At 43.6% G+C, this 15,192-nt stretch overlaps 1 protein-coding gene across 2 annotated transcripts in view; it reads left to right on the top strand.

The window, feature by feature from the left end:
• Positions 1-10,708, top strand: part of glra4a (glycine receptor, alpha 4a) — a 29,510-nt gene extending 18,802 nt beyond the window's left edge. The window contains exons 3-11 of one of the 2 annotated variants that reach the window (XM_062476865.1): positions 43-110; positions 1,043-1,266; positions 2,040-2,122; positions 4,910-5,050; positions 5,204-5,418; positions 5,926-6,075; positions 7,675-7,776; positions 9,656-10,050; positions 10,186-10,708. In XM_062476865.1, the coding sequence (XP_062332849.1) occupies positions 43-110; positions 1,043-1,266; positions 2,040-2,122; positions 4,910-5,050; positions 5,204-5,418; positions 5,926-6,075; positions 7,675-7,776; positions 9,656-9,949 (1,277 nt within the window). In that variant the 3' untranslated portion in view covers positions 9,950-10,050; positions 10,186-10,708. The remainder of the gene's footprint in view (positions 1-42; positions 111-1,042; positions 1,267-2,039; positions 2,123-4,909; positions 5,051-5,203; positions 5,419-5,925; positions 6,076-7,674; positions 7,777-9,655; positions 10,051-10,185) is intronic. The other variant, XM_062476866.1, reaches the window with a different exon arrangement.
• The last annotated feature ends 4,484 nt before the right edge of the window (positions 10,709-15,192 follow it).

The raw sequence follows: 15,192 nt of genomic DNA, 5'->3' as shown, positions 1-15,192 counted from the left end.
TTTGTCCCAAACCACTGATATCTTTCATTGATCTTTTTACAGGGGAACCTGTAAATGTCTCCTGCAATATATTTATTAACAGCTTTGGGTCCATCACCGAGACAACAATGGTAAGACATTTCTGAAGAAAATGAACTATTTTTTACAAATACACATCCAGGAATTAGAAAGTAGCTGAACGTCATTTAAGCATGATAATTACAGTAGAATGCCCTTCCTGAAAAAGATCAAGATTAGGCACCTTTTCATTTTCAACTTCTAATCGCTCTGATAGCGATCTTATAAAAAATAAAATAAAAAGCAATATCTTTCTCGATCGTTCGCTTGTCAGTGATTTAAAAAAGAGCCGTCCAAACTCTCCCTGTTCAGCCTGCTGGTCCATGGCTAATACAGTTCTTTGTTAATACTCGGAGTGTCAAACCTCCCAACGTTTCTGGGGCACATCAGACCAACCTTCAGACCATAGGGTCAGTGATGCACTGATAATGAACTGTCCGCTCCGCAATTAAAATAAAACATTGAGAAAATTGATGAAACGAGGAGAGAGAGGGGAAGGGAATGATCCTTCACAGGCTTGTGGTTTGGTCAGCAGAAAGTTATGATGACCCGGTGTAAAGGTTGTCATGTGGAGTCCCAGAAGGCCAGTGTTTCAGTCAGGCCATTTGGGGCGAGAGACAGGACATTACTGATGTCACTGTTAGGCCTGGATACAGCCTGGCATATAGAAAGGACAGAGACAGACCTTCAGTTAATAAAGGTATACTTGTGAAACTTCAGGTGAGCATGTTAATATACCCCGAAATGAACTTGGGCATGATCATCTGGGTGCTTATCATCCATCTCATTAGTTCCTGCACTAAAAATACTCAATTTAATTAACAGTAATTGCAGGTGATTATTCCCATCAGGGTTCTCACTGAGCAGATCACAAACTGATTTCGCTAATTAAAGGTGTGAGGCCAGGCAACTGCGTCATCATATGATCACCCAAGCATGAACATGAGGACGTATGACGCATGCCATACTGTTGGTCCTTCTACAGGACTACAGGCTCAATGTGTTCCTACGGCAAAAGTGGAATGACCCCCGACTGGCATATAGTGAATACCCCGATGACTCTTTGGACCTGGATCCCTCCATGTTGGACTCCATCTGGAAGCCTGACCTCTTCTTCGCCAACGAGAAAGGGGCCAACTTCCATGAGGTCACCACTGACAATAAACTGCTGAGGATCTTCAGAGATGGCAGTGTGCTATATAGTATAAGGTGAGCAGTTCATGATAAAAACTGGCATCTCAACACAAATCTATGGCTTTTTTTGGAGGCCGTAAATCAATTACACAAATAAACCCTATGATATTGATGACCATAGGTGAATTTAAAAGAAATACACAAGTTGGTTTGCAAAGACTTTGAAGTCTCTCTAGGACTAAGACTAAATGATTGCAGTTGAAGAACAGAGGCTTCATTCATTACTGTGCAGTTGTGGGCGATGTTCGGAGCCGAAAGTGTGTGCGCTAACACAGCACTAGAGAATGGCTGTCTGCGAATAGTGCTTGTTGCTTTCGTCTCTCCACTGGGCAATGCATTACAGCAGGTAATTACACAGCGCTCTCTTACCCAAACTCCTTAATAGCGGCTGCTCTTCCACACGGCTCCTTGAAGGCTTAATGCGTCAGCGTGGCAATAAATAAAAGGAGGGATGTGTTCGCCAATTAGTTTGCTATTACGGTAGAGTCGTGCAATCAATTGGCACCGTAACTTAGTTCGTGCTTTGAAAACTACTTTTGTGATAAAGGGAAAATGCCATTTAGGTCACATTTTACGTTTATCATGGGTGTAGACTATAAAAACGCCTGCCAAGAAAGATTGTGTCTTGTTTAAATTAAGCGGAATTCGCTTTAGTAGCCTGCAGGTCTGCATCTGTCGTCTTTGCGTCTAACTTCAGACCTACGTTGTAATTCTGCTCACTCTATCCATCCCCTGCTTACCTTCACTACCTATATGTGCCCTTTTCTCTCTCTGCATGTCTATCCCAGGCTGACTCTTATCCTGTCCTGCCCTATGGACTTGAAGAATTTCCCAATGGACATTCAGACCTGTACCATGCAGCTTGAAAGCTGTGAGTCCTTTATTTTCCTCCCTACCAGTGGCGAAAATCTGCTAGCAAATTTGGGGGGGACAATTATATGACATTTTCTCAAGAGCAATTCCTGAGGGGGACACCAAAATTACTGCTGTAACACATAGCCTACATTGTAATGTTAAATGTATATTATTAATATTATTTACATTTTCTTATGCTTAGTGATTTATTTGGGGGGACAAATCATATTTTTCTCAGGATGGGGGGGGTCGCGTCCTCCCGGGGATTTCCGCCTATGCTCCCTACCATTCCTCTTTTCATTGCCTCCCTTTCCATTTTCACACTCTGGCTTATTATGACATATTCTTCGAGACGGAGTAAAATTAATTCACCATCCTTTCTTATGTAGTCTAATAATTTTTCTAACGCATTCTTAGTTTTCATTAATGAGATGAAGATTGTGCTTTCTGACATTGCACTGTGCAGTTAATTGTGGGTAACCCAGAGGAACAAATTAAAAGTGTAGCTTTCAGCCACAAATGTTTCTGAAGGCTAATTGAATTCATGTGCAGCAGATCTAAATTGTAAATCAATTCATGAAAGGAACTTGAGTAAAGTCCCTGGCAAATCTTGTGGATAACATGTCCTACCTTATTACGTTGATCGAAGCTAAGGTAAGGGAAAATAGAACAAAAGTCCATTCAACACCCCCTTGCCCTTGTCACAGATAGCATCTGCCCTCATGAAACCAATTTCTCGGATATCAATAATGAAACTTTCATTTTGTGTTCTTATATTACATGACCCACCTCTATAGCTTTTTGGTGGCTTAATTCCACCATGAGAAAAAAGTACCAAAGTCATAGCAAATGAGCACAGTGAAACGAAAAATTCATCTTGAGCTGGCAGTTCAAGATACTGTATCTAAAACACCTGAATAAGCCAAGCTGTGTAGTGGTATCTTTATCTGCTTCCTCTCTCCGTCTCAATAACGGAGGCATCTCTTGTTTTTTCCCTTGCAATTAATGTTTTCAGTTCGACATACATAAAATATTTAGTTGTGTGGCAATCCTTGCACATGCATGTTGCCCTAGATGCTCAGGTACTAGAGGCCGAGGAAACAGGGGAATGTCATCCCAGCAGTGTAAGGCGGGCGGGCAACCAGGTGGGTTTTAATACCTGTCAGCACCATTAGCGGATACCTAATCATTTCTGATTAAGGGGGGGGCATCCTCAGCCGTGCTCTAACACGGATAGCCAGTTCTGTTTTTGACAAGTGTTAGTACACCCCCCAAGGGTGTCATCACCTTGGCTGACGAGGACACTGTGAGGACACTCAGGTTTTACAACCACACACTGTGCCAACACTGCCCCCCACCCCACTATTCACAGAGAAAGGGTGGTGTGTGTGTGAGAGAGAGCGAAAAACAGGGTAGGGATGAATAAAAGAGATGGTATGGTATGTGTGGTGTGCATGTGGACTGTGCAGGGGGGGGGGGTTGTGAGGAAAATATATATATTTGGGATCCTAACATGAAAGTTAAGACCAGGGCTGTTTGCTGGCCTATCATGCCCTGGGCTCATGTAGATAAAAATAGCCCTATCTATAAGATTATGCCTTATTGTGGCACATCAAAGTCCTATATGTGCAGTTTATCCTTCCTCAAATTTGACTCTAAGCTGTCATATGTTCTTATGACCCAAATCAGAATCATGAAATATAAATAAATAGCTTCCGTTGGACAGTAAGTCTGTCTGACGCAAGTCCAGGGTTCAGCACAGACACTAATCTATAGCCTGTGCTTTTAATAATATCAAGGCAGCATCCTAGAACGTCTCAAACACAAACCATTTCCTCAGCTTCCTCACCTAGTCAACACATTCACTGCCCACCTCGCCTTTTTAACTTCACACATTGAATCATTCATTCGATTGTTGACGAATGAATGCTTTGTTGCTGAGCACCACCTTATGAAAACATTGCTATTCCACTCGCTCATGCGGGAAGGATGTGTGACTGACATGGAACCCTCCTCAGGAGTGAGATAAGTGTGTTTTAGTGGTCTTCGTTTTCAAGTGAGTGGAGCGAACAGAGGGATAATATCTTGAATAATTGATATATTTGTAATGTGGGCCCCAAGGGGACCCGATAGACATTCGTATTATTCAGATGTGTCAAGAGTTTCCAAGGCATTATTGCATGCCGCATGCATTTTTTATGCACTTGTGATATGGAACCTTTGAGGAGAAACCAGCACTCCAAAGGTGAATGTGTGTATGTGGATGAGGTGTGTGTGTGTGTGTGGTGTATTTGTGCAAGGGTAATTATAGTCACCTGACATGGTCTGAGTGGTCACACATAGCTATGGTCAGGTGATGTGTGAGCTTTCCCAGAACCTCACCAAACCAACAAGGTCTGTAAATATTTAGAGGTGCAAACACATGTTAGGAGGAGTGCGAGGGCAACCTTGCATCCATTAAGCCATCAGCTCGATGTGTGTGCTAACATCACTCGCTGACGTGGATGAATGCTCCTCACGTGCACCCTTGTGTTCGACCTTCAAACCTCCGTTCTGTCACTTGGGAAACTGTGGCGTGTGACCTTTCTAATGACAAACACTCAGCGCCCGGGGTGGGAGGGTTGGATGGGGGGGGGGGGGGGGGTTGGCAGCTGGACTGAGGGATGTCACTTTATCTTTCATGCCCCCAACATCCCCCCCCACCACCACCACCTTTCTCTTTCCTTCAATGACAATTTCTATGCTATTACATCTATTTCTCACTCTCTTTTTTATCTCTCTCTCCCTCGATCTCATACCAAAGTTGGGTACACCATGAATGACTTGTTCTTTGAGTGGATGAGTGACGGGCCGGCCGTGCAAGTGGCTGAGGACCTGACTCTCCCCCAGTTTGTGTTGAAGGAGGAGAAGGACCTGGGCTACTGCACCAAGCATTATAACACAGGTAGGACCACCCACTGTCCTCTCAGTACGTACATCACACAACCTTCCTGCTATCGCTTTAAATATAGCATCTGCCCATCTGGCCACACAGTTGATTCTAAAGCTCATTTGCTTTCATCTCTTTTGCTGACTATATTCCATTGTGTGACTGCAGGGAAGTTCACCTGCATCGAGGTCAAATTCCACCTGGAGCGTCAGATGGGCTACTACCTGATCCAGATGTACATCCCCTCCCTCCTCATCGTCATCCTCTCCTGGGTCTCCTTCTGGATCAACATGGACGCCGCGCCCGCCCGGGTGGGCCTGGGGATCACCACGGTGCTCACCATGACGACCCAGAGCTCGGGCTCCAGAGCCTCGCTGCCTAAGGTGCCCAGCAAGAAGCTTCGGTTCAGCTCGTCCGGCCAGGCAGCCGTCACAGTGCAGCACTACTTTCACATGAGTTTTTACATTGTATTAAACTTTGCACACGCTACGTTAGCATATCTATAGCGACATACAAATAGCGACAGCCACAGATCAGTATTGGTCTGGTCCAGATTGATACTGTCGCCTTAGCTACACGTGTTGGTCCATACTATCCCCTTAACAGCTGTCCCCCAGCTGATGGTCCTGACATGTTGTGACACATCCTCTCTGTATGGACGCTGCTGAGCAGGGCTTTCCCTGGCTCTTGACTCTGACCTCTCCCCAGGCTGTGTGTCAAGCTCTTGTGTCATGGTGACTCATTAGATTATTCCGGGCCATTCTGTGGAATGTGGGTCAATAAAATCCCAGGCTGAGGGTTGACCAGAGCATTACCTGTTCTGCCCCCCACCTCCTGCCTCATTGATTGGTAAAGGATGAGCAGGTGACCTTGCGTATCCTCTCGTACAGGTGTCCTACGTGAAGGCCATTGACATCTGGATGGCGGTGTGTCTACTGTTTGTGTTTGCTGCTCTGCTGGAGTACGCAGCGGTCAACTTTGTCTCGCGGCAACACAAGGAGTTCATCAGGCTGAGGAAGAAACAACGACGGCAGAGAATAGTGAGTGCAAACACACACACACACTGTAGCAGACACACACAGGTGTACTGACACAGTTACCAGACACACACATAGGCGCTGCTGTCTCCTCTTATAACACTGACTTCTGCCTCTTGTTGTTGTGGGTTGCAGTACCGTATATTTAGGCACTCACAACAGCACCACACTACATCTGGCTGTCACATTACATGAGGGAGATGAGCTTGTTTCCATGGTGAGCACTGACCTGCACAGAACCGCTCCCCTGTCATTCCTTTCTACGGCTGGTCGACGGAACAACAACCAGCCCACCAACCTGATATTGACGGGGAACACGGCCAGTAACTGAATCTATAGAGCAGTATCACTAGCCAGAAGGTCACTGCGAGACAGCGAGATAGCATCCAAAACAGGAGGGCAGCTGGTTTTAACTACCATCTCCTACTATTGATTCTATTCCACTTCATTTCTGTTGCAGCACAACTTTGGGATTTTCCCAGTTGATTTACCTTTACTGAGTCAAACAACCAATCCAGTTGTGGACAGTAACCAAGAGGTTGTTATAATGCAAGACAACAGATGTGACAGAATTTGCTCTGAAAAGCAAGAAAGTCTCAAAACATTGTATTTTATGGTTCTCAGATAGCTGGGCAGCTTCCCAGACTTGAAGAAGAGCTCTATAACTGTTCATGCAGTAATCATGTACATGTACTGGACTGTCTATTTGCCCTGGATCAATACCAGAGGTGAAGAGAAGGGGAGTGAGAAGGAACTCCTCCACATCCTCCTCCCTCTCTTCCTTCTCTCCTCTTCACATCATTTGCACTGTTACTCCCATTGAGTTTTGCAAGCGAACCGTCCATCTGGGATGAATTGATGTCTGGCCTTGTGCTGAGAGAGATGTTGACAGGCCGATGCTGTGCACCTAACACCTCCAAGCAGCCAGGTTTAATCAATAATTCCCTCTCAGGTCTTCAGCTCAGCTGAAGAGGAAACAGAGGAGAGCATCCTGACCCTGGCTGTAAGCCGACATGTTCTTTATGAGTGCTGAGCACTGCGGAGCTGTTCAAACTGAAAAGCACACATGGATGTTTTTTTTAAACCCAAATGCTAAGTTTTGGAGGATATTCTTCACAGTCTTCAAAGCTAACTCCCCTGTCTACAGCCGTGAATGATGAATTATATCACTTCCAAAACGTGCATGCATCAGTGCCTCTCCAACTTAAAAGCTAAATAGCATGGCTTCTTTTCCGTTTAGTCATGCACTGCCATATTTTATGAATTTGATGTCCACATCTCTCATTACTATTTGTGGCTCAGTGCAGGTACTGAATTTGAACGAAGCATGGAACATACATTGCTTTCAGGAAAAACAAACATGAAAAGCAGATTAGTACTAAGAGAAATCTTTTTTTTTAAGCCAAGGCAGCTTTTTTTCCACAAGAGCCTTGCGAGTATATAACCTCAGTAAAAACACATTCTGTATCAATATCTTGAACCAACCAACCATAAAAACAAGGAGAAACCACTCATCTAGATACTCAGATAACCGAATGGCTTTGATAGCAACACTTTTAAGTAATTTTCCCCCCAACTTCTCTACTTTCTCTTTCAACGGAGGTCTTTGCCAGTATGCCGGGAAGTGTCGAGTCACTGGGGAAAGTGACTGACATGCCTGGTAACAACGGGACTGTGATGCAGCACTGCAGCGCCTGTGCCAGGGTAAAACTCACCCCTGTCACCCCTGACCCTCAAACCCAATGTGTCCTGCGACCTCTGAACCCCCAAGCCGAATGTTCCCTCACTCCCCAGTCTTGTAAACCTACTCGCCAAGTTAACTTGCTTTTCTCGCCTCTTTGACCTCTCTCCGTCCACCAACCCACCCTTCTCTCCTTTATCCATGTGTCAAGGGCTGTCCTGGGGTTGATTTAAAGTGAAGTGCCCTTCTGTGTTTTCAGCTCCAGATGTATACTTGTCCTCCCCTGTCATCACTTTGAGAACAAACGTGTTTCACCTTCAATGTCTTGTCAGAGAGTACCAACTTTTTTTTTTTTTTCAAGGAAGTCCTTTAAGAGCGTTGGCATGTACTTATCACTGGGTTTTGACCACACTGTCCTTGCTGATTTCTAAATACATTTACAATACATTTACCCCACAGCTTTTGGCTAACACATGACATCACCCTTCAAATTTAAAACTAAAAACACATCCACACCACACTCCCCAGAACACTGCATTACAGGACATTTTATGACTCACTCCCACAACAAATCACAAAGTACGTAGCAACTGAAGCTAGCTTACAGTGGCCATGACAGCAGAGCAGAGGCTGAGTACCTATTATCTTTGGTGAAACGCATCATTAGACTTCAGCACATGATGCACTGTATCGTTTAGGTAGAAGTAGAGGAGATAATTAAGCAGTGCAAGAAGAGCTACAACTCTTCATCCCTCTGTTGTAAGGTACAATTTGTCATCGAGCCCACAGAGAAACGGTGAGTTTCCAGAATGTTCTACTGTCAGCCTGGGAGCAGGAGAAGCCAGGGAGACAACTTTTAATGGAAGGAGGGAACTTGAATTTAGACTTGAAATGGTTGGCAGATTGCCATGTTCTGACTAGGTCTTACTCTGAGGTTAGACTGACCAGAAAGACCATAATGACTTTGATCACAAATACATCACATGCTACATGGCTCAGCCTCTCTTACAAAGTTAACACAGGTGAGACACAGACCACAGTTCTCTTGACAGGAAAGGGTAGTCTCCAATCACTGCTCCCCGACAAGTCCACCAGCCAAAGATGAGATGTGAAGTTAGGCGGAGTACCAGAGAGCTGCCAGGGTCAAAGAGAGAAAGAGACAAGAGGTCAATTCACTCAGAGCTCTCACCCAGACTACTAATCACCCAATTTAGATCCCACATCTCCACTTTCCCTGCCAAAGCGCATCTCTCAAGGTGTCAGGACTGTCAGAGTTAAGCTACATGTCGATTAATATTCTCTAGAAAGAGAGGAAATAGGCTATTTTACTCAGTGGGAAACAGTGCCCTGCCATCCATCACATGGTGATGTGGCCCATTGTGAGTTTTTTGTTCAGACCCTGATTTTTGCTGAGCAATTTTGAGAGATTCCTAATTCGGTAAGTTTGGATAAAGAAAAAAATGTGTGTGTCCTTATCGAAAACACATGGAGGTTAATTTTTCAAACTCTGGTAATTCAACTTTCCTTTTCATTCTAAAACAGCAGCTTCATTACTGCCTCTTTTCTGTCTGAGTAGTCTCTGCGGTAGGCTCACAAAAACCCCATCTTAATTTGATCCAAATTGGATTAAACACTATTGACCTAAAATATCTATCCCGACAGCAGAACAAAGATGTTTGGAAACAAACCTCCAGGCATACCCCAAGTCAAATGATCAAGCATGCATAGTGTCCTGCCACTTCTGCAGGCATCACACTTTCCCGTCTCCACTCTCCCCCTCTTGTTCAACTACACCCCATTTGCCTGCATTTGGAAATCACCCACTGAGGAGAGGTGGCCTATGAGCTCATCCAAGTTGACAGCAAGAGGCCAATCTGTTTTCCAATGTGTTTCGTTCCACAGGAAGAGGAACTGGTGAGGGAGAGCCGTGGGTTTTACTTCGGGGGTTATGGCCTGGGTCACTGCCTGCAGACCAAGGATGGCACCGCCGTGGAGGGCGCCTCGGTCTTTGCCCCGCCGCCACGAGTAGCCACCGTACACGACAGCGAGGCGCTCCGCAAACGCTTTGTGGACCGGGCCAAGCGCATCGATACTATATCACGAGCTGTCTTCCCCCTGAGTTTCCTCATATTCAACATCTTCTACTGGGTCACATACAAAGTGCTGCGACATGAGGACATCCATGCAAACTTGTAATTGGCTCTCTCATCTCCAGATACCCTCCTCCTCAATGTTTCTTGTTACGTTTCCTAGCATTTCTTAGAACCAAAACTGCCTGTCAGAGCTACATTGGCCGGGTTTCCCAGATTCGTTAAGAAGCTCTTAACACTAAGAGCTTCTTAGGAGCGTTCTAAGAGCGTTCTAGAGCGTTCTTAAAACGCTCTTAGCGTTAAGAGCTTCTTAACGAATCTGGGAAACCCGGCCATTGCAAGTGAGGATTTTTTGGGGAGGCGTATTCTGCTGCGACATTGTTGTTGATGCTATAGCCTACACTACGTGCTCAGGTGCGTTTTCAGAATTGCAGAGAGAAAGAGAAAAAGAGGGGGGGGGGGCAGAGTGAACAAATGTTATTGTTAGTTTATTGTTTGTTGTTGGGTTCTCTTCATCTTTGTCTTCTAGTTTTGGCTGGATTACCATCAGAGCCATTACAGTGCTGGTATCTGGAACTGGATGAAAAATACTGACTTGAATTTTGCCACTAATCACATCTTTGAATGAATGTTTTTGAAAATTCTCAAGATAATGGCTTTTTTACACCTTAGATTGCCAAAATATATGGGGTCTTTGATATTTCAGAGTATTCAAAGGGTGGTTATGAGTCATTTTACGTACATATGACAAGAGATTATATCTATACAAATGTATAAACTGTATATAAACAGAGCTGTTCAATGATTGCACAGAGCACAAAATGTGTCATTTCCTTTTGTCAAAATTTGAATAAATGGATATTCTGCCAGGAAATTGCTTTTGGTCCTCTGTACCTCCATATATTGTTGACAGAACTAAGAAATTGCTTACATAATAGAAATTTGCAATACACAAGATTTGAGTTTGACTTACCAAACATATTGTCTGTAAATTCCCTGGAAAGCTTTAGTGCTTTAGAGACAATTTTTCAGTTATAGTATTCTATTAGTCTTCAGCAGTGTTCTCAAACAGTGCTGTAAATTCCATTAGGCAAGTGTGAAACTTGCCTACACCTAAAATTAAACCACCATTATGACATTTAACAACTTTGCCTCTCAGCAAATGCAGAATTAAGGGTTGCTTACATCAAAAGTAAGAAAAACTATGTTTTTCTTACAGCCTTGATTGTTCATCTAAGAGGCCTAGATCACCCCTATACTTTCTTAAATTAGTGAATATAATCTTTGAGCAAATCTTTACAAAACCTGCCATTTATTTCCATTTTCCCCTAGTAGCTGTGAAGGTGTGGAGTTATGGGCAAAGGGAGAGAGCATTGCCAGTGATGGAGGACAAATGTTTTTTTTTTAAATGGGACATCAGAGGGTGTTTTATCAAGTAATGAGTTTGAAAAGGATTCGCCTTCCCACAGCTAATGACAATGAATTCTGAGAGACAGCCGTACTGTCCTTTGTCTGAGGCCTGGCATTTCTAATCTGCTCCTCTCCCTTGAGAGTAGAGTGTGTGTGTGTGTGTATATGTATATGTCTGTGTGGTTGATAGAGAGAGAGAGAGAGAGAGAGAGAGAGAGAGAGAGAGAGAGAGAGAGAGAGAGAGAGAGAGAGAGAGAGAGAGAGAGAGAGAGAGAGAGAGAGAGAGAGAGAGAGAGAGAGAGAGAGAGAGAGAGAGAGAGAGAGAGAGAGCATATGTTTTAAAGTTTGGTGTATGGCTGAAAGACAGGACCTTGCTGTGTGTGCCAGCTATGTCAAACTTACTGTAGGAGTATATAGAGTCTAAAGTTCAGTCTGGTTAAAAAGTCCTTCTATTTGAAAGTTCAGTCAGGAATACCTAACTGCACATAACTTCCATCCCCCCTTCATCCAGGAATCTGGAGCTGTGGTTTTGCATGTTTCATATCATTGCTAAAGTTTTAACATGTCATCTTTCCAACAAAAATAAAATTGCTAATAATAGATGACAGCACATTGCGTTAGACTTTGTTGTGGGCAGTTTCAGCTTTCAAGGAGGGACAGACAGTCAGGTTGGTTTCTTTAAGTTCAAATACAACTTCTTTATTTGATCTCATCATACAGAGAGTGGGCTTTCCGCAGTGAAAGTCCTGGCTTTCCTGCTCTGGCTATCTTTTCCTTTTCCTATAGTCAGCACTTCTATCCAAAGTACATCTCTCAGTCTAAAGGTCCTACATTAAACTGTGTCTTTGTTCTTTTCCATCTTCATATATGGGTTGTATTCTAGGTCTAAGGTCAGTTATGGCCTTTTTCCATGTCTCCTGATTACTTGGTCTGACCTTCGGTCAGTGACAGTTCATCTAAGGTAACTAAGATCTTGTTATGTGCCGTGTCTTGTGTGATGGAAAATTCTAGCGGCCGTGTGTAATTCGATCAGTCAAGAATGGCGGTTTCAACACAATTTATTTAGTTTGCACAAACTTAAGTTTAACAGAGTACTCTGTGATCAGTCATGAGCGAAGGACATACTACAGGTCGTTCGGTAGAGTGATAGAGAACATTCATAAAACACTGCCTTATATTGAACTGAGAACAGAGGATCTTCTAGATGTTCAATCAATCAATCTAGCAGTCTCTGTGATTGACCAGCACTACTCAGTGACAGTTTGACTCCACACCAAGTGTCCCACAGTTCTTTGATGTCACAGCTCCCTCTCTAAATGAAGATAATAAAGATACATTTAATGAAACATAAACAGGATGTCTGATTTGGCCATCTCCTTGGCAAAGAGGTTAGGTCAGCTGGCTCAACTGAGATAACATTCTCCCCCAACCCCCAAACCTAACTAAGACCCCCTGGCTCTTAGTTAGGTATCATAAATACTTTAAGTCTATCTGCTACATCCATTCTACAGAGAAAAGTATCCTGCAGAGCCTCAGCCTCTTACACTTCACTTAAAACTAGTCACTGGCAGTCCTTTATCAATGAACAAAGAAGCTTATATTAAAACCTTTTTTAAGACACATTACTTTTCATACTTAAGCCCAGAATTTCATCTACACTTGTTTTTGAGGTCAATGCTAGTTCACCTGAGGTAACCCTTCAGTTCTTAGTCAGTGAGGTAATCTCAGGATAATTCAGACAGTTAAGTGCTTGTTAACGTCAGGACTATCAACCAGTTCAGTGATAGTAGTTTAATACAGTTTTCGGCCACAGCAATAGTTCCTCAAGGGTTCCTCAACATAAGTATGAATAAAACGTGTTGACATATTTGCTTTAGCCCTGCACACTGCTTCTGACAGCTTAAGTAGATTTCTCAGACTTTAATCTGAGAGCAATAGGCAAATGTCATAAAGATTGGCTATTGTGTGTCATCAGGGATGCATTCTCAAGGATTTCCATGATAGTAACCAGGGAATGATATTTGACCTCCAGTTTCCACAAAACAAATATATCCAAAAGGGGGACACACTAAAAAAGGATCAGTTCTAGCTCCAAAAATACGATTAGCATCATTTTCCTCTAGCAAGCCCAGGGTGTCTCCTTTTATTTTAATTATAGTCTTGCTATAACATGAACAGGTATTGTTTAGTGGGGAGAAAATGTTTTTTTTGTGTCAGTCTAAGAGGCTTTTCTAAATCTGCAATCCATGACTGACACGCACAAAATATGCCTCGTGCTTTCTAGCGCATCAATCCCACTGCTCTGCCGTCGTCGCTTCCTGAAAGGAGCGGATCTCCTCAGCACCTTGTTGCTAAAGGGGGTTGGCTCTGTGTGTGCATATGTGTAAATGTGTGTATGTGTGTGTGTGTGTGTGTGTGTGTGTGTGTGTGGGGGGGGGGGGGGGGGGGGGGGGTCTAATGGTTTCCAATTAAGTGGAATCTCAAGGATGGCCCCGTAAGACATCTCTGCAGACCTGCCTTTTGACAAGCGGTTGGGATTCATAAGATAACTGTCATTATGCAGTAAATCCCAGAGGCGTGAGGACTTTTGCAAATGTCTCACCTTCTTGCTCTCTTTCTTTCTATATATAATCTTGGCCAGGTGCCCCCAGGTTGTTCCTCTTGATGGATATCAGTCAGTTCTCTTGAGAGAGAACCTGAGGACCCCCACACTGTTCGATCAATAACTTAATCCACAAGCTTCCGTAAGCTTCAAATGTTAAATATGTATTCCCTCAAGCAATACGTTCTCAATAATGTACTGTCTTGTGTGACACCTATGATATATAATTTACCTTCTAGAACGTGCTTTACAGTTTTTTGCTCATTCAAGTCAGTTTTCTCGCTGTGATCTTGAATGATCTTGAATGTGAATGTTCAATGTCACAAGGACAGGACAAAGCTGTTTATTTTGATGAATGTGGGGGTGAGACGTGTCTAAGGAGTGCCCCTTGATCTCTCCCTTGGGGCTAATCAACATGCTTTCTCCACTTCATCTGAGATGACTGTCAATGGTGCCATGGGTAAAACTGATGTGTGCGCTACCTCCGAGTGTCCTGAGACCTTTAATCAATACTCTCAACACAAGCCCCTCTTGTCTTACCCTTTCAAACACGTGCATTAGGTTTATGTACTCACTTTGTTTCAGTCAACATCTCACACACACACACTTAGAAATACACACATACACAATAAAATAGGAGTGTGAACACAGGGAATTGCTCCAAGTGTGGTTTTGAAAATGCAGGCCTTGAAAATGTCACCAGGCTTCAAATATAGATAATCTGGCATGGTGAATGAGACTTTAATATGACTCATTCAATAGCAGCTTTGTGTAGGGAGCAGTTCAGGGGAGTGATCCTATTTCTCTGTTTCCCTTTCCTTAGAAGTCTCTTGACAACCTTGTGAAACCATGTGTCAAGGTCTGTCTCTGCCACAACATCATATCTACATTGAACAGAGCCTTGAGGAATTCACCTTTAGCAGAGCCTGACAGTCATGTGTCGGGAAGACATCACTGTTTAAAACCAGACGTATCCTTAAATGGGATGCTTATTTCCATGTGTCAATTGACATGTATTGTTGTTGCTTGACAGAGACTCAATTAAGTCATCTAGTCTGGGCATCTTTGTATGTATCTGTGTATCTTTTGAATTTGGGTAGATCCTCGCCTTGTTTTTCCATTTCACTGTTCCATTATGTCCACTGAGTCTACTGGGAAAACCGGTGAGGGGTCACAACGTTTAACCACCACTGAGACAGAAACTCATCTTAAGGCTTCGATTCTTGCAGGTTCTTGACTGAGACCTTTGGAGAGGCAGAGGTAAAAATTTCCCCTGTGTCCGCCTGCTCATCTGTCGAACAAAACCCCAAGGTTGAGGCTTAAGAGTTCAGATAATG

This window comes from Osmerus eperlanus, chromosome 13 (assembly GCF_963692335.1).
Source record: "Osmerus eperlanus chromosome 13, fOsmEpe2.1, whole genome shotgun sequence".
NCBI lineage: Eukaryota > Metazoa > Chordata > Actinopteri > Osmeriformes > Osmeridae > Osmerus > Osmerus eperlanus.
This window is presented reverse-complemented; position numbering and strand designations above follow the sequence as displayed.